This window comes from Apteryx rowi, unplaced genomic scaffold (genome assembly GCF_003343035.1).
Source record: "Apteryx rowi isolate R43461 unplaced genomic scaffold, aptRow1 scaffold_40, whole genome shotgun sequence".
Lineage (NCBI taxonomy): Eukaryota > Metazoa > Chordata > Aves > Apterygiformes > Apterygidae > Apteryx > Apteryx rowi.
In genome coordinates this window covers 408,842-433,271 of record NW_020450530.1, presented here as the reverse complement: position 1 = coordinate 433,271, position 24,430 = coordinate 408,842, and the positions used below count along the sequence as shown (strand labels likewise).

General features: G+C 51.2%; 1 protein-coding gene across 2 annotated transcripts; it reads right to left on the bottom strand.

Annotated features, from left to right (window-relative positions):
• Positions 1 to 4,112: 4,112 nt before the first annotated feature.
• Positions 4,113 to 17,423, bottom strand: LOC112970667 (T-box-containing protein TBX6L). Of its 2 annotated transcripts, XM_026075275.1 has the most exons (9): positions 17,223 to 17,423; positions 12,478 to 12,622; positions 11,414 to 11,516; positions 10,667 to 10,831; positions 10,178 to 10,324; positions 9,604 to 9,674; positions 8,282 to 8,373; positions 7,084 to 7,276; positions 4,113 to 6,290 (listed from the first exon to the last, which is right to left on the bottom strand). In XM_026075275.1, exons 1-9 carry the CDS (start codon positions 17,236 to 17,238, stop codon positions 5,861 to 5,863), a joined length of 1,362 nt encoding a protein of 453 aa, XP_025931060.1. In that variant the 5' UTR covers positions 17,239 to 17,423; the 3' UTR covers positions 4,113 to 5,860. The 2 variants fall into 2 exon arrangements, with proteins under 2 accessions (XP_025931060.1, XP_025931062.1); XM_026075277.1 differs by lacking the exons at positions 11,414 to 11,516; positions 12,478 to 12,622; positions 17,223 to 17,423 and having other exon boundaries at positions 8,273 to 8,373; positions 10,667 to 11,003.
• Between the last annotated feature and the right edge of the window lie 7,007 nt (positions 17,424 to 24,430).

Here is a 24,430-nt window from a genome sequence, read left to right as displayed (position 1 = left end):
GAGGCATTTCCCACTGAAACACATGCACCCGCTGGAGCCAGCTTTATTTGGGCTGCAGCCATGCTGGAAACACCCGGCGACAGCCCCACGCGACAGCTCTCCAGCAGCGCGCCCGCCGCACCGGGCGCAGGTCGCACCGCGCACGCCCGGGTGGGGGGGCGGCAGCGTCGGGCTCTCCCGCAGCATGCACGCTGCGCCGCACACGCTGTGCTGCAGGCGCCCCGGGGACGGCCGCGTTAGCAGCCTGCGTCCCCGCGGGGAGGCGACGGAGCAGCCGCTGCTCTCGCTGCCGCGGCGCCAGGCTCGCTTCCCCGCTGCGGCTGCATTCGCACGGCCGCGGTAAGAGGAGATCAACTGCATCTTTACAGCCGCCCCCTCCCTAAAGCTAACAGGCCAGGCAATTGCTGAGGCACCGCGAAGTGCTTCCTAGTCTGGGCGCAAGGAGTCCGCGTGGCCGCTCACGACCCCAGATCCCCGGAGCGAGCAGAGCTACCTTCTCCCTGTGCCGCTTTCAGGAGAGTCCGGCATCCCACAGCAGGCCGGGGGGAGGACGGTTCAGCCCCGATCCCCAGAGCCCCACGTCCTCGTCGATGGCTCACCGTGCTGTCCGCTGCATTTGTACTTGGAGCTCGTGGCCACCACGTTGTCCGCTCCTGCCCAGCTGCCTGAGCAGCAGCAGCAGCACCCCGAGCACCGCCGGGAGCCCCATGCCGGAGCCCGCAAGCGCCGCTGCACCCAGCGCCAGCACACACCGAACAAACTGCAGTGGGATTTTATTGCTGCGGTGTAAAAACATGGGAACAAGCAAGCACCGGAGTGCTACCGATCATTAAGAGCAGATGGGAGCCCGTTTACTGCCTCCAGCAGCAAGGTGCCACCACTGCTTGGCCAAGGCCCCATCTGCAATAGGAAACCCCGTGGCGGCCGGGAGGCGCTGGCTGGCGGCAGCGACGCGTAGCCCCGGCATTCGGGCCTGCGCTCAGCCGGACCGTCCTCTCTCCACCACCCCAAGGCGGTGCACGGCTTTTAGCCAAAATTAAACTGCCCTGGCCGAGCTGAGCGGACCGCACAGGGCCCAAGGAAGCAGGGATGGGGAGGGCCCCAGGCGCCCCAGGCCTGAGCGGAGCTGCACCCGCGGCCAGACCGAGGGTTTCCCCACTGCCCTGCAGCCCCGAGCGCCCGGGACGCGGCCGCCTCGCTGCGGGAGACAAACGGAGCCGGAGGCCGCTAGAAAACCAGAGGGACAGACGGGCGCTTTTACACTTCAAAGGAAACAGGGCCTGGGAGGCTTTCGGGAATACGCACAAATCGATAGGCGCCTTTCAAACTCCAGGCGCGTTTGCTCCGGCCTGCGGCAGCCGGTCCCCGCGGGGGGACGCAGCGCAGGGCTGCGAGCAGACACGGGGGCAGGACGGAGCGAAGGATCGGCAACACGCGGCAAAGCCGCACGTGGGACCAGCAGCCCCGGGGCTGGCGCGTTCCCCCATCTCTCGTTGCCAAATCGGCCACGGGCGGGAGGCGGCCGTGTCCGGAGGGGCAGAAAGCAGGGCCCCCGCTCAACCCCGTTAGCGACGTTAGGACACTTAACCTGTGCTTGCTTTGCTCTTCCCAGCCGTAGAGCAGCTCGGGCTCGGAGCATCCCCAGCACGTTAGATGCAGCCTCTTTCCCCCCCCCGGGGGCGGCCGGCATCTCCGCTGGGCTTTACCGCGGAGCCCCCCGGGGCCCTTTGGACAGGGCAACCCAGAGCCAAAACCTGCCGGCGGGGGGAGCGACGGCCCACAGCTCCAGTACCAAAACCGAGCAGTTTTAGGCCTCGCCAAGTGGCTGGTGTCGTATCTGTCCTGTACCACCAGTGTCCCACCCTGATCCCCCTCTGCACAGGCACAAAATATTCCCTGGTCAGTAGAAACAGGAGAGGAAGCTGTAAAAATCTCTGGGTGTCCCCAAAGCACTGCAGGCAATGGAAATTAAATCCATCCGTTACCCGCACCAAGCCAGGTGCTGCCTGGGCAGGAACACGCTGGCGGCACACCTGCACCGTCACAGGGGTGCTCGAGGCAACACTGCGCCCTACAGCGAAGCATTTCATGCCATAAAACAACCTCGTGTGACTCGGAAAAACCAAGAGCAACTGTTCATCGCAGCAGCAGCGGCTCTCTCTACCCCTGCAGTAAATGATTGCTCCCCAGGTCTTAAATTTTGGCTAAAGCTGGAGCTCAGGCCAGGTCCTGCCTGTGCACCAGCACGTTTTGGGGAGCGCGCGCAGCGGGAGCTGGGCTGCGAAGGAGAACGGCTTTACCGCTCACCTCGCTTTGCCTCTGGACCGCACACAGCTGCACTCCCTCTGCCCAGGTTTCCCGGGGTCGGATTTGGGGGCTGCAGCCTCCAGGAGCCACGTTTAATTGCCATCACGTGTCTGCACAGCCCAGCAGCGCAACGGGCTCACCCGGAGGGCCGGGAGCCAGGCCCAGTGCTCCTGCTTCCCACGGCAGGGAGCCGAGGCCTGGAGAAGCGGGCAGGAAAGCGCGGCGGACCGTCACCTCCCTTCGCTTCCTCCGCAGCTCCCCGGGGCGCTCGCGGGGAGCCCCCTGTCCCCGGGTGCCCACAGCAGGCACCCGGCGCGGGACAAGGCGCAYGTTCCCACCTGCGGGGCCAAATGCCGCCTGCCCCCTGCGAGGAGCCTCCTCTGCCGTCGCAGCTGGGGCTCGCGAATTCGGCGGCTGTTAAGCTGTGCAATAAAACGCCATTTGACTGGGAGAACACTGTTATCCCTGGGAGGGGGTTACGCAGCCTGCTCCGCTCCTCTTACGGTGACCAGCCRGGACCCTACCCACGGGAACAGCCTGCAGGAGCCTTTTGGGGCGCTCAGAAGGGCCAGACGAGCCATCGCCCAAGCCGGCCCTCGCCGAGCCCCGCGCGGGAGCCGGGTGCTGCAGTGGGCGAGGGGCGTCCGCGGCCCCGGGGCGACGCCAGGCCTCTCCCCGGCACACGGTGCCGGCGGCAGCAGAGCCGCAGTGCCGGCAGGAGCGGATTTGCACTGCCGTTCCCATCTGCACTGAAGCAGGGTCGGACAAAGCTTAAGGCTGCAAAAAGCAGTAGGAGAAACCAAAATAAATCAGGATCTTTATTTCCCATGGGAAATGCACCTAGATCCCATTTATAGCCCATTCGCCCTTATCCTTACGTAACTCTCCTGCAGGAGGAGCAGAAAACTTACAGAAAATAAATATGCTGCAAGGAATTAGTACAAGAGACTGTGTCAGACCTGGCACCGCAAGGAGATAACCCGGGATGGCTGAATGCGAACGCTGTGCTCAACGGCATGTGTCTCGCACGCTGTGCCGGGCCCGGGTACCGTGACTAACGTGGAGCCGCTGGGGCGCTCGAGATAGAGACATGAAAAACACACTTAAGTGTTTATTTTATTGCTCTTAAGGGCCTGCCTTCCGCAAGCCTCATTTCCTTTCATCAGAGCCGTCAGAGAGGCGTTACATTAGCGCGCACGCACGCAAAACCAGCGCTCAGCCAAGCTCGTACAGACCCTTAAACACCGCAGCTGAAGAAAGCGAGAGGGGGAATCGCAGGGAGGCGGCGGCGGAGCCTGGAGCGCGCGGCGACGGCGGCGCATTCGAAGGCTTCGCAGAACAGCGAAGCTGCACAGCCTCGAAGCTGCGGCAGCCGGAGAGGAAGATGAAGGGACGGTTCCAGTAAGCGGGACGATCCGCCGAGGAGGGGAAGGCGTTGGGCGGCAGCTGAGAAATTACTGGCTCCTTCCACGCACGAGGCTGGAGCCTTTCCCCCGCTGCAGCGGCCGGCCGCCAAACCAGCTCTATCCCCGGGCGCTGGGGGCCGCGGCACCCGCCGAGCGAGTCTGAAGGCTTGGAAAACACCCTAACGCTGAGGACAGGCTTTTACACCCGACCTGCCCTCGCGCGGCCAGCATTCAGACGCCAAATCACACCGTTCYGGGGTTAAAAGCAATCTCCTCCGCTCTCTTTGCCCAGCCCGGATTACTTTTTAGCGAGCCACTTGCGTGTCGCGAGCGGCAGCGTAAATCGCTGCTGGGGCCAGGCCGCGCGCGGCGACGCCTGACCCCTACGTGCTGCCCGTCCCGGCCCGTCCCGCGCAGCCGCCTGCTCTGCGCACGGCCCCGTCGGGCTGCAAGGCCCGGCAGCAGCACACGACCTGCGGGAGGCGGTCGCTTGCCCCTGGAGCCCAGTTGCACAAACGTGCGCTTTCCCAAAGCAGTTTTAACGACAATAAACACGGCTCAGCACCTCTGCGCCTCTCCTGGTCCTGACGCGCCGGCGCTCGCAGCCCCCCCTCCCGAGATCTGCTCAGAAACGACATCTTGCTGCACGCAGACGCACACACAGGCCGCCGAGTTAAAGCCATCTGGCATAAACGCGACGTGACACATCTCGCTGCCTGCTGACGGCTACGTACCACACAGCAGTTTATTTCAAGTGTTACAAGACGACATACCCTAAATAACRCCTAGGAAAATGTCTGTGCTCCTTTAGGACTCCATCGCCGCCGGTCTGTCACTCGGGCAAACGGGGATGGTCCCTCCGTCCCACGAGAAGATTAAAGCCGTCCTCTTTGCGACACGACGTGCAGGCTGCTCGCTGCCGCTCCAGAGCGTGGGACCGCAGCGACAGGGAGGTGAAGCTGCTCCAGTGCCTCTCAGCATCCAAGCGGATCCCTACAGACCCCGGGACAGCGGCAAAGGGACGTCCCTCGCCAGCCCGGCGGGTGCCGAGCGCCCCGGCTGGCCACGCAACGCGGCACACRGTTCAGTGCCTACAGGATATTAATTATTTTAAAGCAAATGCCCAACGAGCAAAGCCGGGCTGCTCAGAACTGTTTGACAACACRTTTTCAGAGTAGCACAGTAACGACAACTATAAATTATGTTCTCTGGGGTGCTGGGTGGGGGGTGGAAGAAGGAAGTTCACAGTGAAAGACTTCCTTCCCCTGGCAAGGAAGAGGTCAGAGTGACACAGAGTGACACTGCTGTTCATGGCTCCATCACTGACAACCACAGGCCTTTGGAGACCCCCAGAGCAGCCCCCAAGTTCTGGGAACGACCCCTCCACGGCCAGCAGGAATTCCACTAACCTCAAATCTAGGGGTGACAGAAGAGGGACGGGCATGAGGGACACACAGACACAGCACAGAGCCTTGCTGCCGGTTCTCCTGCTGGGGACCAACTCTCCCCTGCCTGCGTGACCCACAGCGGTGCTCCARAAACATGTGCACTGCTGCATCTTTCACTGTCACATGCTGCTGGAAGAAAGGCAAGACTCTAGCTTTGCTTTGACTACACTAAGTGAGGAGGCTGCTCAAGGGGACACCAGGATTGCTTGCTTTGCTTGTCCTTGCAATGATTTCTCTACAGCTTCATGACCAAACTGTTGGTATGGCCACCTTGAAGGCTCACTGAAACTCCTCAGCCCCTGTCTCCTTGCCTGCATGTCCTGGGAGGAAAGGGTTTTGGAAACTTCCAAATGCAAGATGGAAACACGGCCTGGGACTGAGTTCGGCAGCTCTTTAACTGCTGCTCTTGCAGTTCTTGTGTCTTCCTACTCCCGCTGGAAAGAAAGCGCTGCAGAACACGTTGATTCAGTCGGAGCTGCACTGACGTAGCTGGTGCAGCCGCCAGCTCAGCCGCTGCTTGTGAAACACCAGAGAGGGCTGCTGGGCAAGGAGACAAGGAAGCGGAGGTGTCCCGCGCCACCGTTTGCTGCAATGCCTCTTCGCCCAGTGTAGACAAGGCTTCAAGGTAACACTCCAGAGCAAATTTGATCTCATTTACAATTTTCCTTCAGTCTTTTCATTGGGAAGGGTCTTCCCGGTTCACCAGCAGGCATACGGGAACAGCGGGTACTGGCTCCACTCTGCCACGGTCCCATGGGCATGTCCCGAAGCTCCTTGCGTGTTATAATCCGTGGAGAAGGCAGAGTAGCTCATTGCCCTGTACTGGCTGTGGGAAGGCACCATCCACTGGCCGAGGCCTTGCTCGGCGCCRTACGGGCTGTACATCGGCGCTCGGGCCCCGGCTTTCCCGACAGAGTCTATAGCCATGTTTACCACGCCGGCATAGTCCTGGGGAGGAGGCAGAGGCGGCGGGAGCGGAGGCAGGTTGGTGAAACCCTCCGAGAGCTGTTTGGAGTCGGGCTCAGGCACCGTGGCGAGATCCAAGGGGTGGCACCTTGCCCGGAAGTCGTTCAGGGCAGCGACGTCGCGGGCGGCGGGCAGCTGCTGGGCATCCCCGGCTTCGTGGAAGCTGAGCCCGAGGGCAGAGAGAAGAGTGAGTCAAACCTGCTGCCGCCAGAAACCACCGAAACCACCCACACAGGTCCCCGGGGKCAAGGCAAGGGCAAGCCCTAAGCGTGCCCTCTTCCCCCTGCCATTTCAGACATCCACCATCCATTCGAAGCGAGCGTGCTTACAGGGATAACCTGTCTCTGCATCCGACTCCCTATTCCTTGCGTGTGCCCGGCCTCCAGAAACCAGCGTGCCAGGAGCCGGAGTGTGGATTTAGGGTGCGCTCATGCACACTGCGTATCGGAGGGGAGGGCAGGGGTGTCCGTGCAGGGCTGTTCTGTGCCTTCGCGTCTCGGCGCGCTGCACGGGAACCCCCCCGCGCAGGCACGGCCTCGCCTGCCGCTTCCCTCTGCTGTTAGCATGGGTGTTAGTCCAAGCCCTGCTGTCGCCCACACAGAAAAACTAAGTGCCAGAGAAGGTCGGGCCAGGCCGCCCTAGCTCTGCCTGAGCTCTGGCCTGGGCTCGCTCTAACTCATGCGCAAATTAGCAACGGGAACAAAGAGGGAAAAATCCCTTCAGCCCTGCCACCCCTCCAAAGGGCACGCGAGGTCTGCAGCATGCGGAGCTGGCTGGGAGAGCGTTTCAGGACAGGGAAGTATGGACCACTACCAAGACACAAGAATGCCCAGAAACAGTGGATTTAAAGTTAAAAAAAAAAAAAAAAGAGCAGCAAATCCCACTGACTCTTTTTCTTCAGAAATACCCAGTAGGAGATGGGGAATCACAGATGGCTTCAGACGGGTGGGACTCACCGGTATGCCTGGTAGGACGGCGTAGGCACCTGCTGCTCCCTGGCCGGAGCCTCCCGCTGGTCGGTYGGCGCGGGCGATGCCGCGGGAAAGGCATGGCTGCCGTTCTGCTCCGCCACCCAGAAGGGGTATCCGCCGCTGACCACGACGGGGTTGCTCTCTTCCTTGACATCCACGTTCTCATCTTTCCCAAAGTCTGACTCACAGCGGGGAAAGGAGAGAACGGAAAAAAATGAGAGGGGGGGAAGCGAGAGAGCCCAGAGCCCACGACGGTCTCTTGGCAGCGGGACCGTGGCAGGATTGGCGGGGGGGGATCGCACTAACACCGCTTCTGCAGCCGTATCGCCATAAGGGACCAGCCCTTTGCTGGCTCCTTCTGCCCTTGCACTGTGCCATTCCGTCCTGCCGCTACCTTGTTTGCGCAAGCAGCACTGTGAACTGGAGCAAGGAACGATCAGGCTTAAAAATAACCTCACAGAAGCAGTAAAGCTTATTTTTAAATGGTATCAACTCCCCAGTCTGCATCATAAGCCAGATGCACAAACAGCAGCGCTGGCACAACTGCACGGATGAGAACCAAGACAGAAGGAACGAAGAAAGCAACGGGCAGCTGCGGGTTATGCTGCAAGCTGCTAGAGCTAGGGAAGACAAAATGTTAGGAAAGCACAGCCTGCAATCGCGCGCGTTCCCAAAGCATCGCTAGCCCGGGAGGCTGGCGCAGGGAAGAGCTGAGGAGCGGTCAGCAACGACCAGTCACTCGGAAGCAGGCTCCCGCCGGTCACTCAGAGCAACGGAGCGTCAGGGACCCCCTCGCTTCGTCCTCCTTCTGACCCAGGCAAAGCGAGCACTCGGGCTCCTTGCCCCAGCTCCCCAGCCCACCGCTCTGCCCAGCTGAGCGCTGCCCGGTGTCGGGGCTCCCCCGAAGCGCTGCCTTTCCGCAGGGCAGGGGAAGGCAGCGCATCTCCTGCCTGCTAGAAACAATGTCCGAAACGCAGTGTGTAAGAGCGGGCTGAGAGCCCAGCTGCGGCCAGGCTGCACCATTCCCCTCCCAGCCGCATACAGCAAAAATCTCCTTTAAACAGGGACACACCGCTCTTGTTTGACAGGAGACACGGCAGAGCTCGGCCACTGCCTCTTTTCCTCCCCGTGGCCCGGCCACGGCTAGGAAGTGACTCTCCGGGTTTGTTGTTACCAATATTACCACGTTCCTCAGCACCAGACTCCCTTTCCTCGGGCAGTTTCCTCTTCTGGCTTTTGGCTGGACTGGGTTTCTGGCACTTGGCTCGTCCTTCCCTGGGAAAGAAACAGTACACGGAGGTAGTTTGCAAGAAAGCTTTCTACTGAGATAAACGTGCAAGGGCTGCTGGACAACGGCCCTGGGAGAAGGAAGGACGGAGCAAGCCTCCCCGACGTTTTGCAAGTTGCATCTCTCCAAGCGAAGCAGCCCGAGGGGCCCTCAGGGATATATACGTTTGCCGTAGTCGAATTCCAGAGCCGGCCGTGCTGCCTGCCACGAGCACGGGCTCCCGGCGGGAACCCTGACCCGCAGGGCACTGGCGACACACCAGTGAAGGGCTCGCTCGCTTCGCGTTTGCACAGAAGGCACAGTCAAAACGGAAACCTCGGCACTGGCGGTTTTGGCACTGGTGGGACCACAGTTACGCAGTGCTGATGTTGGATGCACATAATAGACGCATACAAGGCGTGTGTAGAACATGGTTGTTTTTTTGCTCAAAAGCATTTTCCTTGAACAGAAAATGAATCTCAGCTTAACCAGAAATAGTCCAAATAGTCCTATTAGGAGGAGAAAGAAAATCCCTGACATTTTCAAAGTCTGTTTAAATTAAAATCAATCAATCAATCAGTTGTGGCCTTCTTCATCAGGAAATAAGATTTTTCTCAAGCATAAAATAACGCAAAACAAAATGTTTTCTCAATGTTTTTTCATAACATTTTCTGCTAGGAAAAAAACCCACATTTTTTCTCATCTCTATTGATGGCTGCATTTAAGCTTGTTTTTTTCTCACCCATTGGCTGCCCTCAGACCAGACAGAAGACCTCACTGGTAGCGGTATCCAACTTCCCTCTTGCAGATAAAATTTCCTGTTAGAAGAGATGCTTTTCCACTCAAGAGGAGAGAAGAGGAGAGGAGAGGAGGGAACCTCTGAATGTCGGAATCAAGTTAATCTCAAAGACACACAGTGATCTATTGTGGACTCCCTTTATTGCAGCTATTCAGATGTCAGACGCCAGTCTAGATCCAAATTGCCAGGGAATGCAGGTCTCATTTTTGTCATATCTCCCACATTTCTGTAGGAAATCCTGTATCTCCTCCTATTCCCCCAGTCTCTCAGGAGGCAGCTGCACAACGGGGCATCATCGTTCCCAGATACAGATGAAAGCAACCTGCAGGACACGGCTGGCTCTGCAGAGCTAGCACTGGTATATTTTTGCTCAATGGACTTGAGTAAAATTCACGAGTGAACACGAGTTAGAAATAAATTGAGATAAGAAACAGTTTACCTTCGGGTGTTCTTTCCATGCTCCCGGAAGCCTTTAGCAAACGGATTGTTGTCAATCTTGAGTTTTGTGATCTTAAAATAAAGGAATATGATTCAGTGTCACGGTGAGTGGTTGGGTTCTTCACTCCTTCAAGACCTTCATCTCAGTATTTATCACAACAGCTTGACCGGGGGTTTTGGGGGTGTCCTTGTCACAGAATCTGAGCTCTTACAACAGTTCCCTCTATTGATTAGGAACACATACAGAGAGAAGTGACTTCCCAAGGGACTTCCCCAGGGTGGGATTCATCTGACTAGAGAAATACACAAGGTCAGTACCTACATCTGGACTTTTTACTATATCTGGGGTCCTTTTAATCACTGACAGTGCACTCAGTAAGTTAATGGGCATGATTCATCTCATCCCAGAGTGGATGTCATCTCTAAGTACTTCTCTAAGTAAGTTCACGTGCCTATTTCCTTCCCCTGCCACAGGTGCCCACGCTGACTAGCTCAGAGGAGACACCTTCCTTTACAAGATTTCTAAGGACAGACTATTTAGCAACGTGTCAAGGGGTGGCGCTTGCACACTGTACCTTCTCATTTTGGTAAGCAGTGACAGACGTGAAGACAGTCTCTGGGAAGCTGAAGACTTGGAAGATGCTCCAGCGGACACTGAAGAGGTCATCTGCCTGCACAATGTGGAAGCGAGGCTTGTAACGGTGCATGGAGTGGAGGATAATCTGGCGCAGAGACAGACAAAGGAGAAGGTTTCCACGTGCAACCACTGCTAACGCGCCGCGCAGTCTCCTGTGGAGACTCCCAGGACATCTGTTTCAAATCAGGGATGCCTCCCTGGGACTGGCGGCTCTGCCATACCCTGATAGTGACACTACAGACTAACGCCTTCCCTAGCAGGGCGTTAAGAGGGCACAAGGGCTGGGCGAAGGAAGGAAGTGGGGGCACTTGGATATGTTTTAATTTCCACATCATCTAATTTCTCACAAATCTAACTTGTTTCTCTGCAACAGATTCCAAGCTAGCACATCCCAGCGAGCGCGGCACCAAGGTCAGCTACAACCTACATGCCCGTGTTGGTCCAGAGTGTTGTTGGTGAGCTTCAGCTTCTGGAAGGAGACAGGTTCTTTCATCCAGTGGCTGCCAGGAGCTGGGGAATCTGGGTGGACATAGGTGCGACAAGGGAGCTGGGGCTCTGCTTTTCCAGCCACTTCCCATTGATCTTTATTCCACTGTGGAGGGAAAGAAGGAAATCCAGAGCTTGAAAGACCTGCTCTCATTATAGGGAAGCCCCAACAACTTTGTTTCACCATCTGATTTCATGGACTTCCCCAAGGCAGACAATCCTGACAGGTAGCAGATTCTCTCTTATGAGTCATGATCATGTTATTGAAACATCTTCGAGTTTAGGCCTCATTTTTCCTCTCTCTCTCTGAATGGCTGTCAGAGAAGTCTGACATTAATCATGATCAAAATTGTACTGTTTACAATGAAAATTAGGCATCTTTCCAGCTGCTACCCATGCAAAAGTAGTAAATGCTAGATAACTCTAGATAGGCAGAAAATCCACCAATTACTTCTGAACTTTGTCCAGAGAGGCAGAAAACCACTTCTGAACTTGGTCCGAAGATAATTTATTTATCAGCCTGGCCAGTGAAGCATGAAGATTAATTTATTTTAAACAAAGGGGATGCACGAGAGTCCCACATGAGCCTGTAATAGGTGCTTGTTGTGTCTCTTTTTTCACATAGTAAACTTCCCCACAGTGGGAAAGATGGAAGGACAGCACAACTTTTATTATTTAAAGTACTTACCTTGTACCTGAAGTTGTCCATTGGTACAAAATCTACCAGCATGAGATACTTGGCATATGGGATTAAGCCAGAGACTTTGATTTTGCATTGTGGAAACATTCGTCTGAAGGAGAAATTAGATGCACAGTGTAAGGATTTTTGTAAAAAGCCTTTTTTGTTTAGTGACCTAATCAAGCATCAGGTTACGTCCACTCATTATTGTGCAAAGTGCTGGCAGTATTTCAGCAGACCAGCTACTGGACATTTTTACCATCTTTGTATTGATTGTCTAATCCTGTGGGCCTAGATGGAATAGGCATTAACAGAGTAGCAGTCACTGATAACCTGATACTGTTATTGCTTTTGTTCTTCTGATTTCTGTAATGCCACCGTGGGAAACTCAAAATATTTAAAATTTGGACATACTTCCTAGCTTTCTGCAGCTATCACGGACGTGGAGCACAGATGAGAGCATTTGCCAGTGTGGATAGCACTCATCTGAAGGTATATCTAGCTTTCTGTTCCAGTACTTCCTACTWCCTCTTATCTTTTGACATTGCAAACAGCCTTTGACACCTACCTCCCTATTCAAAGGAGAGGTTATTTCAGCTCACAGCAGTTTTGACATAATACATTAAAATTTCATACTCTTTCACTACAAGCTCCATAATACGTGACTAAGATTTAAATTTTAGGGTAGCCTGTGCGCACAGATCCTTATTCTTCTAGGCCACGTTCTTGTCTGCAAATGCAGAATCAAAGCCAGATATTTAGTGCTCCTCTGCTTCTGCCAATGACTGTTTGAGGCAAAGGAAGTCTAGGACACTTTCCAGAACAACCTCACAGCAACAGGAAGAACATCAGTGTAAGTGCTGAGATCAGAGTAGAGAAGTTTTTTCAACACGTTAGCCCCTCAGTGACCTTTCACACCTCACAGTTTGGACTTCTAAGACATCCTGAAAGAGCAGTTCTTAATAATTGGCTAAAAAAACAGTTTAAGAGCCATCATTCAAAAACGAGCACTTGGAGATTTCTGAAAACAGCTTGGAGCGGTGCGGTGTAGACAGCTATACTGCTTCCCTCACCTGCCGGATTTGGTGATGATCATCTCAGTTCCTATCTGATGAAACTTCATCCACAGACCCATGTCCTCGAGGGTGACCACGATGGAGCTCTGCGGGTAGGGCTCCAGGCTGGGGGAAGGAAGTGCGTCACACGGCGCTTTCACGTCTACCAGGAGAGAGAGAACACAGTAACTTAGGACAGACATGAGGGAAGCCAGCACGGAGCAGCCTCATCGTGCTCAGAGATGGAGCTCCGAGAAGCAGCACCCGCATCAGCCCACCCAGCACCAGTGCCTGGAAGCAGGGAGCTACCTAATTTCACACGCTGTTGTAACAGGGTGGCTCCGGAGATCTGGCCATTCACTCCTCCTCCTGTCTGGTTGCAATATTTCTTAACCCCAAATTACTGCAGAGCGTTTGGGACCGGTTTAGTTCAGGTAGCTGAATGCTGTGATTTTATTAATGAAGGTCCCAGGTGCTACCAAGGCCTGGGGAGTCTATGCCACAAGAAACTTCTCAAAGAAAACTGATCATCTGCCTGCAGAGGTTTTCTTAGTAGGCTCAGTAGGCAGAAGGGCTTTTCCAACAGGTTTGTTTTTAGCCAGTAAGTTCTTTTGTAAAGATTTATCTGTTGTACAAATTCAGCGTGACTTCCTTTATTGCAGAGCTCAGACTGGTAGCCACAATCCACTTTTATTCTTGTTCTGCTATGATCAGGGTTACACAAACCACTTTACCACGAGCACAAAATGAAAGCTGAAAGCACTGGGCAGATTTTAAGTGTACCGGTGGGTAAAGGGGGAAAATGGCAGACAGATGGTAGTGGAGGTGAAAAAACCCTCCAGAGGACCATGAAGGGACAGACAGGAGACCCAAATGTAAGTGGAGATAAGAAAGGGAGGTGGCAGAGCCAGACCATGGACTATTCTGAGAGCAGCAGGGCTGGCTGAGCGGGACCTGGCGATGGAGGGTGCTGAGAAGCCCGTGACGGTGGCGAAGGGGGCTCTCTTCAGGATACCACCATGGCAAGTCAGGGGAGCCATCTGCAACGCAACTGCATTTTCAATTACAGGCAGAGGACCAACTATGGTCCTGGGGAAGAGGAAAGGGGAATCATTCTGGAGAAACCATATTCAGTGTTGATGGTATTGACCTCCATTGTAAAGCTTTTTGGATAAAAAACCTTCCATAGGAGCTCTGAACATATCGTTGTAATGCATGCAAGATTGTTGCTGCCGTACAGAAAAGCCCAGAGCAAAAACTCAGTTCCATTCTAAGTCCAAAACGTGACCTGGTGTAGCTGGTGGTGGACAGATTTCGTGCCCAGCAAGGCTTTGCTAACACTGCTCTTTGGCCTGACCGACGCGTTGCTAACTCCTGACCTGGCGGGCGTTCAGAGCAGCAGCGCTGTCCTTGGGTTAACGGGGGCAAGCTGCTTTTGCTGGATGATGTATTAGCAGCCATGCGTTGCTGTTTGCTTAAAAGGCAGATTTTTCTACCTCTTAGACAGGTCTTATTCAGAGCAGATCAGAAATGAGGGAACTTATCACCTTGTTACAGCTTCCCTGAGTAACGTCTTTAAACAAACACGCATGAAAAGTAGGTAACTATTTCCAAAGAAAACAGTTTCTTTTCAGAAAGCTACRTCTTTCTACAAAAGCAACCCAATGTGAGCCTAAGGGGTTATTTCCACAGTATTAGGAAGTAAAAAACATTTAAACATAATTCTGCTGGTTTTTGAAGGTCTTTAGGCATTTTAGAAAAAAAGACGCTCTGCCCTTTTTTCTGCTTTGATCCAACATTAATGAACTGGCTAAGAAGTGACACCTAGCTTGCTCRCTAAGATTAGCCTGTTAACATCTTCTTACTAAAGCTTCCCTCATATCCTCTTGCAAAGACATGAAAGCTGCCACGAGACGATGCATTCGGTAGCTCCGTGCGGCACATGTATCAAAAGGAGTTACAATAAAATTAGGCTGATTTCCCACAGGAGCCATCCAGTCGCAAAGGCACACAAACAGATTCCGATTAGCCAGACAGATGCTCGCTCCTTCCCTCAAACGTATTTTACAATTAACGTTTTTGTACGCCAATTCCAGCGCCGCTAAATGAGACGACAACAAAGCCGATCTCGGAATTTCTTATCGAGGGGAAACTGCCAGTGAAGTCAAAAGGAATTAAAGGGAAAGGAGTTCAGTAGTCAATTAAAAATCAAAGGCAGACGTTATAATCAGGCTTTACCAAAACGAGTCCACAACGAACCCGCAGGAGCGAGATGCTACAAGTGACAGGGGGAAAGGGCTGCGCACTCAACACACGTTGCAGCAAAGACTTTAAAACCTAGCTCATGTCTTCCACGCTGCGCCTTTTGGGTGCACAGCTTGAGGCTGCGAAACAGGGTATCAGCAGCTTGYGTGCAGGTCTGGGCCACAAGAAGGGTACGAGCTTGCGAACGGAGCCCCACGGGGGCAAGTCTACAGAGGGCAAGTCCCGGGCACCCCGCTTCAAGGCGCTCCGCAGCAGCGGATCCGTTTGCAGGATCTCCTCCAGCCTTGCTTTGCGGAGCCAAAGGCCGACGGGCAAGGCGCTCGGGCCCGCTCCTACCTTGCGCCCGTCCAGCCAGCGCCGAGACTCAGGCGCGCGTCTCCCCCGCAAAGACGCCGCACGTTCGGACGACGCCACGGAGAGGGTGGCAGCAGGCTGTCCGAGCACCGAACCAGATTTGTTAAATCTGTACTTCTATTGTTTCCCCTCCTATGCTAACTTAGATCTCATTTTAAGTATTATTTTCAAGAGATTTAAACATTTTCCAAGAATTTTTAGCTCTAAACTATTTTGAAAGTATTCGTTGTTATCATCATTGTGCTGGTAACACTGCACGTGGCGTATTTTAAAACATACTCTTTATGCTAAGATGAAGAGAAAGAAGGCTGCAGTGATAAAGGCAGGCACTGAAAATTAAGAGCTCTTCAATCTATTCCATGCTTGATTTCAAAGTCTTTATACGAATAACAGCAGCTTGTTTGTGCTTCAGTTTCTGTACCTAGAAAAGGTTGTCTCCTATCTTTTCCCTGCCTTGGAGAAGGAAAGGAGAGAAAGAGAAACAGGAGTCAATTCAGTGATATTTGCTAATATAAAAAAAGAAAAAAGAAAAAAAAAAAAGCTTCAGATAGAAGATGCTAGAAAATAATCCACTCATCTATAGCAATCCTTCATTTAATTGTCAGATACCGAGACAGTGTCATAACATCCTGCAAAGTGTAGGATAGGGCTTGTGACACTGGGAAAGCTCCACCAAGGCGAAAGGTGTTTCCTGCCTTCACCAAAATCAGCTACTTTTACATTTGTCACTGTTACCCTCTCGGTAAAGGAATCTAAAGCTAACAGCTATCTAGTGTCCACAGGGAAGAAATTCACATCAATATATAAAGCTATCTGAGAAATTAATCCTGCCAATAACCAAAAACCTCCATGTTCTCCAACCCTATAAATGGCAACAGAAACGTCCCACCCTCTGGAGGACACCCCGTTTCTCCCAGCTGCGGTGCTTTTGGCAATAGCACAAGCAATGCTTTTCTACACCGCGGTGGCCTCGCTTCCCAGACGTGCACAGCCATCACCTGGAATATTGATGCTCTGTAGGGTCCCACGCTACAAGCAACCGAATGAGAAAATGTGATGAGAAAATGAGATGACTTCTTAAATAGTTGGAATCTTTGACCAGGTAAAATAGCATAATATAGTGACTTTCATCATTCTTCTTTTGTTTTTAAAGTCAAAATTCTCTTGATGTGGCAGAAATCAGTATGAATCAAGCTCAACATAGCGTGGACTGCTTTAAAAACAACAAAAGCAATGGTGAAAGTGGAAATTATCTGAGCTGTTGTACATATATTTTACTTCTTATGGACAAAATAACACATTGCAGAGGTGAAGAAAGGAAGCCACGAGTACCCAGCCATTTCTAACGCGTAAATGAACCGCATACCTAAAYGAGGTAAATAGTTGTTTCCTTCCCGTGCAGAGCAAAACCCAGGCCTAAATCTGGGATTCAGTTACCCTGACAAAGGCAGTGCCTCTGGATTAACATAGTCTTGTCTATCCGAGTTCAGAATTTGGCTCTTAGTTTCCTGGTGCAGATCTGTCATTGCGCCCAATCTGACCACAGCACACAGAGCAGAAGAGGTTAACAGCATGCTAAGAGGGCTGATGAAGAAAAACAAAGTAAACAAAACCCTATCGAAAACAGAAAAACGCTGTGTTTGGGCATGAAAGCTGGTAGAAGTTGTGGCGTACATCTACTTGGGGTTTATACTTTCAAAGGGCAGAGAAAGCACATGGTCAGGCAAAACTGCATAGTTTGTATCAGAATTATTCTGAGCAATATAACAAATGTTTACAGACCTTCTGTGGCCTTCGGCCCAAAGGAACTCCTTGTCCTTTGCAGCCAATATACAGATAGCATCTCTGTCCCTCAGTGAGGGATCACATTGCACACATTGATGCGGAGAAGGGAATTTTGGGCAGAATTGTTAGCAAACCTCTGCTACTCTTACAAAAGATCTTCCAAGGCTCACAMAGAACATTCAAAACCACAATTTGCCATCTGTTCTCACAAAAACATTTGGAAATCCCCTCCGGCCACACACACGCTACTATAAATGTTGGTATCCCATAARGAGCACTTATGCTCTAAAATTGATGCGCATGCTGGGCATAACTCTCGGACCTCCCCGCGCACTAAGGAACAGAAGGGAGTCACCTACCTGGCAAAGCTTGCATTTTTCCATGTACTGTGAAGTCTAGGAAGTTGCACAGCTGTGAGAGCCACCAGAATCCTTACAAGGGGAGCCAAAATAGTCCAGTTCAAAAGCAGGTCCGAGTTCCTGAAGCAAGCAAAAGCCTTTCCTTCTGAGATCCAGTGTCAAGAGTGCCTGGGATGAGGATGGGACTCCAAGCACAGCTAGCCAAGGTGAGGTCCTGTTTTATGGAGGCTAATGAGCAGGGAGGAGCCTCTCTCCAGGGCTGTCCCCTCACAATCCTTTGATGTCCAAAGGGACAAAGAGAGGAAGGATCTGCAGCAATGGCTGGGGCTAAGGGAAGAAAATCAAAGAGAATTAACATGGCTTTGACATACAGGAAACCCTACAGGGGAAATGCACCTTGATTTACTGCTAACGCACTTTTAAACAAATACAAACAAGACCAAAAGCATCAGCTGAAGACTTACCTACAAAACAAAAAATCCCTTAAAAAGCAGCAGAAAAAGTATCCTTCTGGCTATTCCAAGGATTTGATATAATTTTCATCTCTAGAGCATGGAGTCATTTTAGTGTTGATTCCTGGTCTGTATCAGAACCAGAACCGTATCAAGCTTGCTCCTCCCGAAGCGGACAAATATCAGCCTGTGGTAACCTTTGCTCTGGCAACGGGGATACTGCAGCAATGCATTCCTTCACCAACAGATGTCTTCTCCTCTAACACAAACTCATTTGATGGTATAATGTAACTTACCTACCCAATCTATCAATTTGCAGCCTTTGACTGCACAGTTAACTTTTCTATCGCACCGTTTTTCTACGGCATTATCCTCATTGCTACAGCAGAAGTTCTGAAGCTCTTTACCTGCGACCTGCTCTACAGGTAATATCTTTTCAGGCGTGCTCGTGAGTGAAAGTTGCAATTGTTTTAATGACACAGCCGCATCAGCATGTAGTTCTGCTGGCACCTTCCTGGGCTAGTGCACGTGACCCAAGAGTCTAATGCGTGGACCAGGCACTGGTTTTACTTAGTCCTTGTTCAAGGCACAACTCTCACTGAATGCAAGCCTGAGTAGAAACTGAAGGACTTCAGCGTTTTGCCCTTAATTAGTTTATTCTGCAAGTGTGACCATTAGCTTTTGTGCTTACGAGCGCTTGCAAGTGCTAAGAGACAGCAATCAAGTCTCATGCTTCAGGGCACAAACCAGCCACTGCCTTGATGAATAAGGGAGTTCTGCCCGCTCGTGTACAGAAATTACGATACTAACATTTGCAGGTGAAAGATGGTGTTTCTGAGAGTGCTCAAGGTCAAAAGCGSGATATCAGCCTCAAAGGGCCAGCGCTGGGTCCTGCACAGCAAATGTAGGAGCTCTACTCTCCATTTCATTTAAAGAGCATTGCCATAAGGCTCCAGCTGATTCATGGTCTGGTCTTGCTCCCAGTAAAATAAACAATTTTTATTTTGTCACTGACATTAATGGGACACCTRAAATTTAGTTTAATGTGAAAAACATTCTGAATCTATTGACAGTCAGTTCCTATAGCTGAATGACATCCTTTTAATTCGGCTGTTATTGCCTTCTGGAGCAGCAGTGCAAGGACACGCAAAGAAGATGAAGGGATTTAATCAGAGGAGGGACATTGCATTTTAGGCATTCTAGTACCAGGGGTGGGAGCGAGAAAAGCCAGTGCTTAGTGTGGCAAGGAGAACATTTGRAAAAGGGGGGTTGGAGAGTTTGAGAAGTCCTGAGGATGATTTTTATAGCAGGAGCTCATCYGCTTGCTGCTGGCCACTTTGAAAGACCACATTCGATCTATCTGACATCCCTTTTAAAACTACTGGATAATACAGAAGACCACAGGCTGTTCTCCTTCAGCGAACTCAGGGGACATCCAGAACTGGGCAGCTCAGTACATTTGAGAAGGAGGCTATCATGTGGTGGAGCAACAGCAAGTTATAGCTCAACTGGAGATTTTTATTACATACGTGGAAAAATAAATCGGAAGGCAAAAGATCGGACTGTAAATGGTATCGAGGTCAAACCTCCTATGCTTGTACTTGCACAGCCACTACCAGATGCAAACGGACTAAAACGTAGAAATGTTTTTTTTGCTGTTCTGCTCTGCTATGAAAGGGAAGCCAGCACCAAACCTGCCCACCAAGTTCTGCTTTTCTATGTGAGTATTTTAATTGTAGAAAGCTGAAAAGATGACTGTAATCAGAATCTGAAAAGGGAAAATAGAACAAAAATTGGGTCAGACTCAAGCTAGCAGTGAGATGGATTAACAACCCACGTAGTTAGAAACTGCACAACAACAGCAGCAGCCTGGGAATTTCAGACTCTTCATCTGACAGGAGTGTGGGATGTGTATCATGACTTATTGCTTCTTCCAAGAAAGGGTATCAGATGGTCTCCTGCTGCCACTTCATTTGCACACTGGGTATCAGCATGTCTAGAGAACACACATTTGCTGCCACCACTCAAATCCTTTTGGCTTCTCCCAGCTGATTGATGGGGAAGGTGGAGTCATTAATTACCCATGGCTACTTAACAACCAGCTTTCTCCCAGCCTTTCCACTTGCACTGGAGAGGTTTTCAAAGTGAAAAGTACATTTGTTACAATGGCTGGGAAGCGTAGCAATCCCCATGAAATTCACCCCTGGCAAAGGGGGAACCTCGCACATCACTCTCTTGTCTGCCGGTCCGTGGGTGCCTCAGGCAGTCTGCTGGGAAGTCAGGGGGGAATGAGCTGGTGTCTAACAATTTACCAGCAAATTGGAGGACGGGGGAGGACGGGGGAGGAAAGGGATGGGACAGAGGGTGAATCTGACGTGGGTGAGTCGGTGACATAGCGCTGCTGCAAGCTCAATGGCAGCAGCAGGTAAAACTCTGGCGGTGCCCAGCTCTAACAGCAGCTCTGCCGGTGGGCCGCGCGGAAGGGGTGAGGTAGGGCCGTGCAGAAGGGGGGATGTGCCATGACAAAAGCAGAGGCCAAAGGCTTTTGCTTTGCATCTCTTTGAGGAGTTGATTAGAAAGCAACATTCCCCTTTGGGTTTGTCGTAAAGCAAATGTTTTCTGGCACTGCTCGCTGCAGGTGAAGCTTTAACCCTTAACACGCAACAGGAGGCTGTCGGGAACTGACCTGCGCCCGCCGCCATCCCTTCCTTCGGAGCTGCGGGCTCTTTGAGACGGGGCGACCGTTTTGTCCCTGCGGCTGGTGAACGGGGCTCTCGGACTCTGTTCTGAGAGGTGTGCCAAGTTGGTGGAGGCTTCGCGGTCAGGAGCTGAGTCTGCAAATGGCTGAGCAGGATGCACCACCTCTGTCCAGGCGTAACTTCCAGGGCACCATTCTACCTTGAGAACAGGCTCCAGTGCCAGCTGTAAAGTTACTGTCTAGGAGGTTGCTGAAATGCAACAGAAATGAATATTAATAATAATGACCTTTTGGAAAAAAACAGTCTCGGATCATTTGCTAATCTGTATCCCCACTCTGGCATGGCAGCCAGCAATCCAGTCACCGCAGGCTTTCTCCTGGGCATGGGGTTGTGAGAAAGCCTTATCATATCAGCTTTAATAAAACTGGGCTCATAAAATGGCTTAACTAAAGCACTGTTGTCTGCCTGAGTTTGCACAAAGCCAGAAAAAGTAACCTGGAGAAACGTAAACTGCACTTTTATGAAGAAATTCTCTCTGAAAACTGCAGACAGCCTTATTGCCATTTAGATGTGAATTATTTTGCAGATTCCCACCTGGTGCACTTAGGCCACAGTCTCAGAGAGTTTTCTGTGCTCCCCAATGTGAAAACCTCCAGACTCGCAATGCCATCCACGTCTTGGCAACTCTTCAAGGAGGATACTTCGCCATCTGCACTGGCTGAACACTGAAAATGTGGGAAGACAGCATGTCACTAACAGGACTCAAAATAAAATAAAGAGGTCATCCTACACTGATAGTTACTTATTTTCTGTTTTTTTAAAAACATGAAGTCCCTTAAATACCGACCCAGCTTGCTGCAGAGCAACGGGACCTGGTTATGCACCCGCAGGTCCTTGGGGAAGAGCTGTGTTTTTGCAGAGAGAAAGCCTGACGAAACTATTGCTCCTGCAGCCATGGCAGCCTAGAGACACGCGACTCCTCGTCCCTACCACGGACCTGCATCTCGTAGAGAAGAAAAGGGAACAGGAGGGCAGCTCCTCAGACAGCCACTGAGCTGACTGAACCAAGCTGGGCGCTGTCGATCCGGATTGAGGGGTCTAGCCCCGACAGCACGGGCACCGTCTGAATTTGGGCAGGTTTCGTGGGCAAGCCTCTGGGTCTATTGCCACAAGAGGGCAAGGGGAACAGAGACGCAGTGAGGCTACAGTAACGGTAAAAGCCTGCTAAGTGTTTTGAGATCCTCTAATAAAGTGCTAAGTATATTTTCCTATCATGTGGTAGCATAAGGAATGGTTTCATCCCAGTTCCTTACTGCAGCTCACACAGCACAGCATTTCTTCTGTTGGTGGGAAATGGCACTTTTTTTTTTTATGGCTGAGTTTTGATTGCTTTTTCCTGGGAAAAGTTGTCTGGTGTGYTCAGGCGTGTTACACGTGCCTTTCCCTTCTGCTGTGCCTGCCCATGTGAGAGGCCCGGCACAAGGCAGACCTCTGTGGGACCAAAAGCCCCATGCTGAGCCCCAAACTGTATTACCCCCAAATCTTCCCTATGTTCTCCGAAAGCAGAATCACATTTGGTAAAACAAAACAGTTGGTTGGAGAGGGCCTGTTGGTAACAGCTCAATGCTAATTCGCAACAGGATCCCTGGACTGAGGCGCAGTGCGCTGCGGAGATTGGCCGCATGCCCGGCCCCCCCAGCGAGGCTGCATTTCAGCAGCGACGGGGACCCTTTTTGGAAGGGAACGTGTGAAAGCGGCTCATGCAAATGAAAAGTAGTACATTATAAGTTGCACATAGGCTTTTCCCCTCAYAGGCTTGTGGATTGAGGTATCTGGCCACAAAGCTGTGCTCCTCAATTAGAGGAAAGATGATGTTCTTCTGTCTCCCCTTTATCATATCCGCTCTCCCCAGTCCTCTCGGAATATGCACCCGCTTCTCCCAACAGCTAGTTAGCATTGAGACCAGAAGGGAAATACTTAACGGCCACTTAACACTGAAGGCTGAGTTTGGCCTCAAAGGCTGCAGTCCAGAGTCAAATGCAAAGTATCTGTGTCTAGGACCCTTTCAAGTTTTTGCAGACTCCTGATGTTAGGTGCACTGTTTTCCTGCCAGCGCATTGTGTTTCCCAGACACTGCTCAGCACTCTGTCCCATTCAAATCCACACAAAAAAAAAAAAAAAAGAAAGAAAACAACAACATTTTGAAAGGACTTTTCAGCTCAGAGGCAGCAAAACAGCTTTGCAAGGCAGCCGAGGCAAGCGCCACCGAGCAGAAGGCTGCACAGAGCTTTCGCTCCTCCGCGCGCCTGCGGCCGGCACAGAGCAGCACTGCCGGGACCCACCGGCGCCCTAGGGAGCCGTGAAGGGTCGGACCTGGGAAACGGCCAGCAACAGCTCCGGGTTAACAGCTGTACATGTATGCTTGTATATCTATAGACAGACAGACAGACAGACAGACACACACACACACACACACAGAGAAAAGCATACAGAGCTTAAAACTGTATTGTTGGAGGTTCAGCTTAACCCTGAATTGAGATCAGAAAAAAATCCCGGGCAGACTGGATTTTGCTGAACGAAAGCCCAGCTGACAATGCTTCAGCAATCTCTGTTAAAAAGCTGATCTTTGCTGGAAAAAGCAGCAGGCCAAACCCAGCAGCCCATATCTAAACTTTTTGGCCCTCTGATTTTGCAGAGGCACTGTAATACAGCTTTGGTTTCTGCATCGGCTTCTTTTGCTTGGTGTGCAAGAGTTTGTAGAGCCACAAAATTAACAGATAACAAGCCAGACTTTAATCACTGAAGTCAGCTTGCAAGTTACCTTGTTTTGCCAACACAGATTTTCTCTATTAGTTTCCCAAGAAAGTTTCCTTATACCAGTTACTGCACCATGGTAAGGCTCTAATCACACCATGGAATCAATAAACAAAGTAAAATGCCAGATCAAAGGAAATATTTTCATAGAGCTCATGAACATAGTTAAGACTTAGAGGTTTTAGAATTTAAAAATAAAAACTGTGGTAAGCTGTACTGTTTTTCACAGTCCTTCCAACATCCTTATTGACTCAAAAGAACTTTTTGAGAAAGGTAACGAACATAACCAGAAAGCATGAAAGGAGAAAAGAATTATAGCACAGGTAGCAGATCTTGATTCAGAGCACTTTATAATAGATTGTGTTTCATTTTAATAAGATAATTTATTACTGCAAAAACGGTGTTTTCTTTTTTTCCTTTTATAGTATTAGTTTTCATTTCTCTAAAAAAGAATTCACGTGCTCTATGGCCACGGGATACACACAAGCGTGCGCACATCCCACAGGCAGGAGGGAGCCGAACCCACCGGCTGCCTAACTAACCTGCAGAGTCGGAGCAGAGCCGAGCTATTTATAGGAGCTCTCCTGAACACCAGAATGAATGCCAAGACAGATTCACACAGTACCTCCTCCAAGACAGTTTCTGAAAGCTGATACAGAGCACTACAACGGGATACATATACTCTGTAGGAAAGTTGGAAGCCAGTAACAAAGAGCTGGAAACATGTATTCATTTTAAGCAAAAAGTCCTTGGATAAACTCTGAGTTATACTTTTTCTCACCCACCTGGTAGCAAAATGATACTGGTGTCCACAAAAACAAAACGCTGATGAGAATTCTTGTACACAACCAATAATAGGAAAAAAAATAAAAATAAAAATAAAAAGCACCTGTCAGCTTTCATGGACTCCTGCAGTGGGATGAGGCAGTCATAAATGTACATTAATTGACATAATCAAACACTGCTACTGCATAGTCTTTTTTCCAGCAATCTCTAGTTTGTCTAGATTTTTCCTCCATTCTTCTCATATTAGCAAATTCCTCAGGCTCATTCTCTGTCGCAGTCACGGGCCAGGGTACAAACCCCAGGGGAGATCACAGGCCCCGGCTCCCTCCCCCTCCCCAGCAGATTGTGAAATGTTTATGACCGGGCTCTTATGGCTCTAGAGGTGCTGAATGGCTTTTTTCCCCCTCCAAGTCGCAGCTCCTGATGGGCAGCTACAGACCAACTTTTAGCCGGTTTG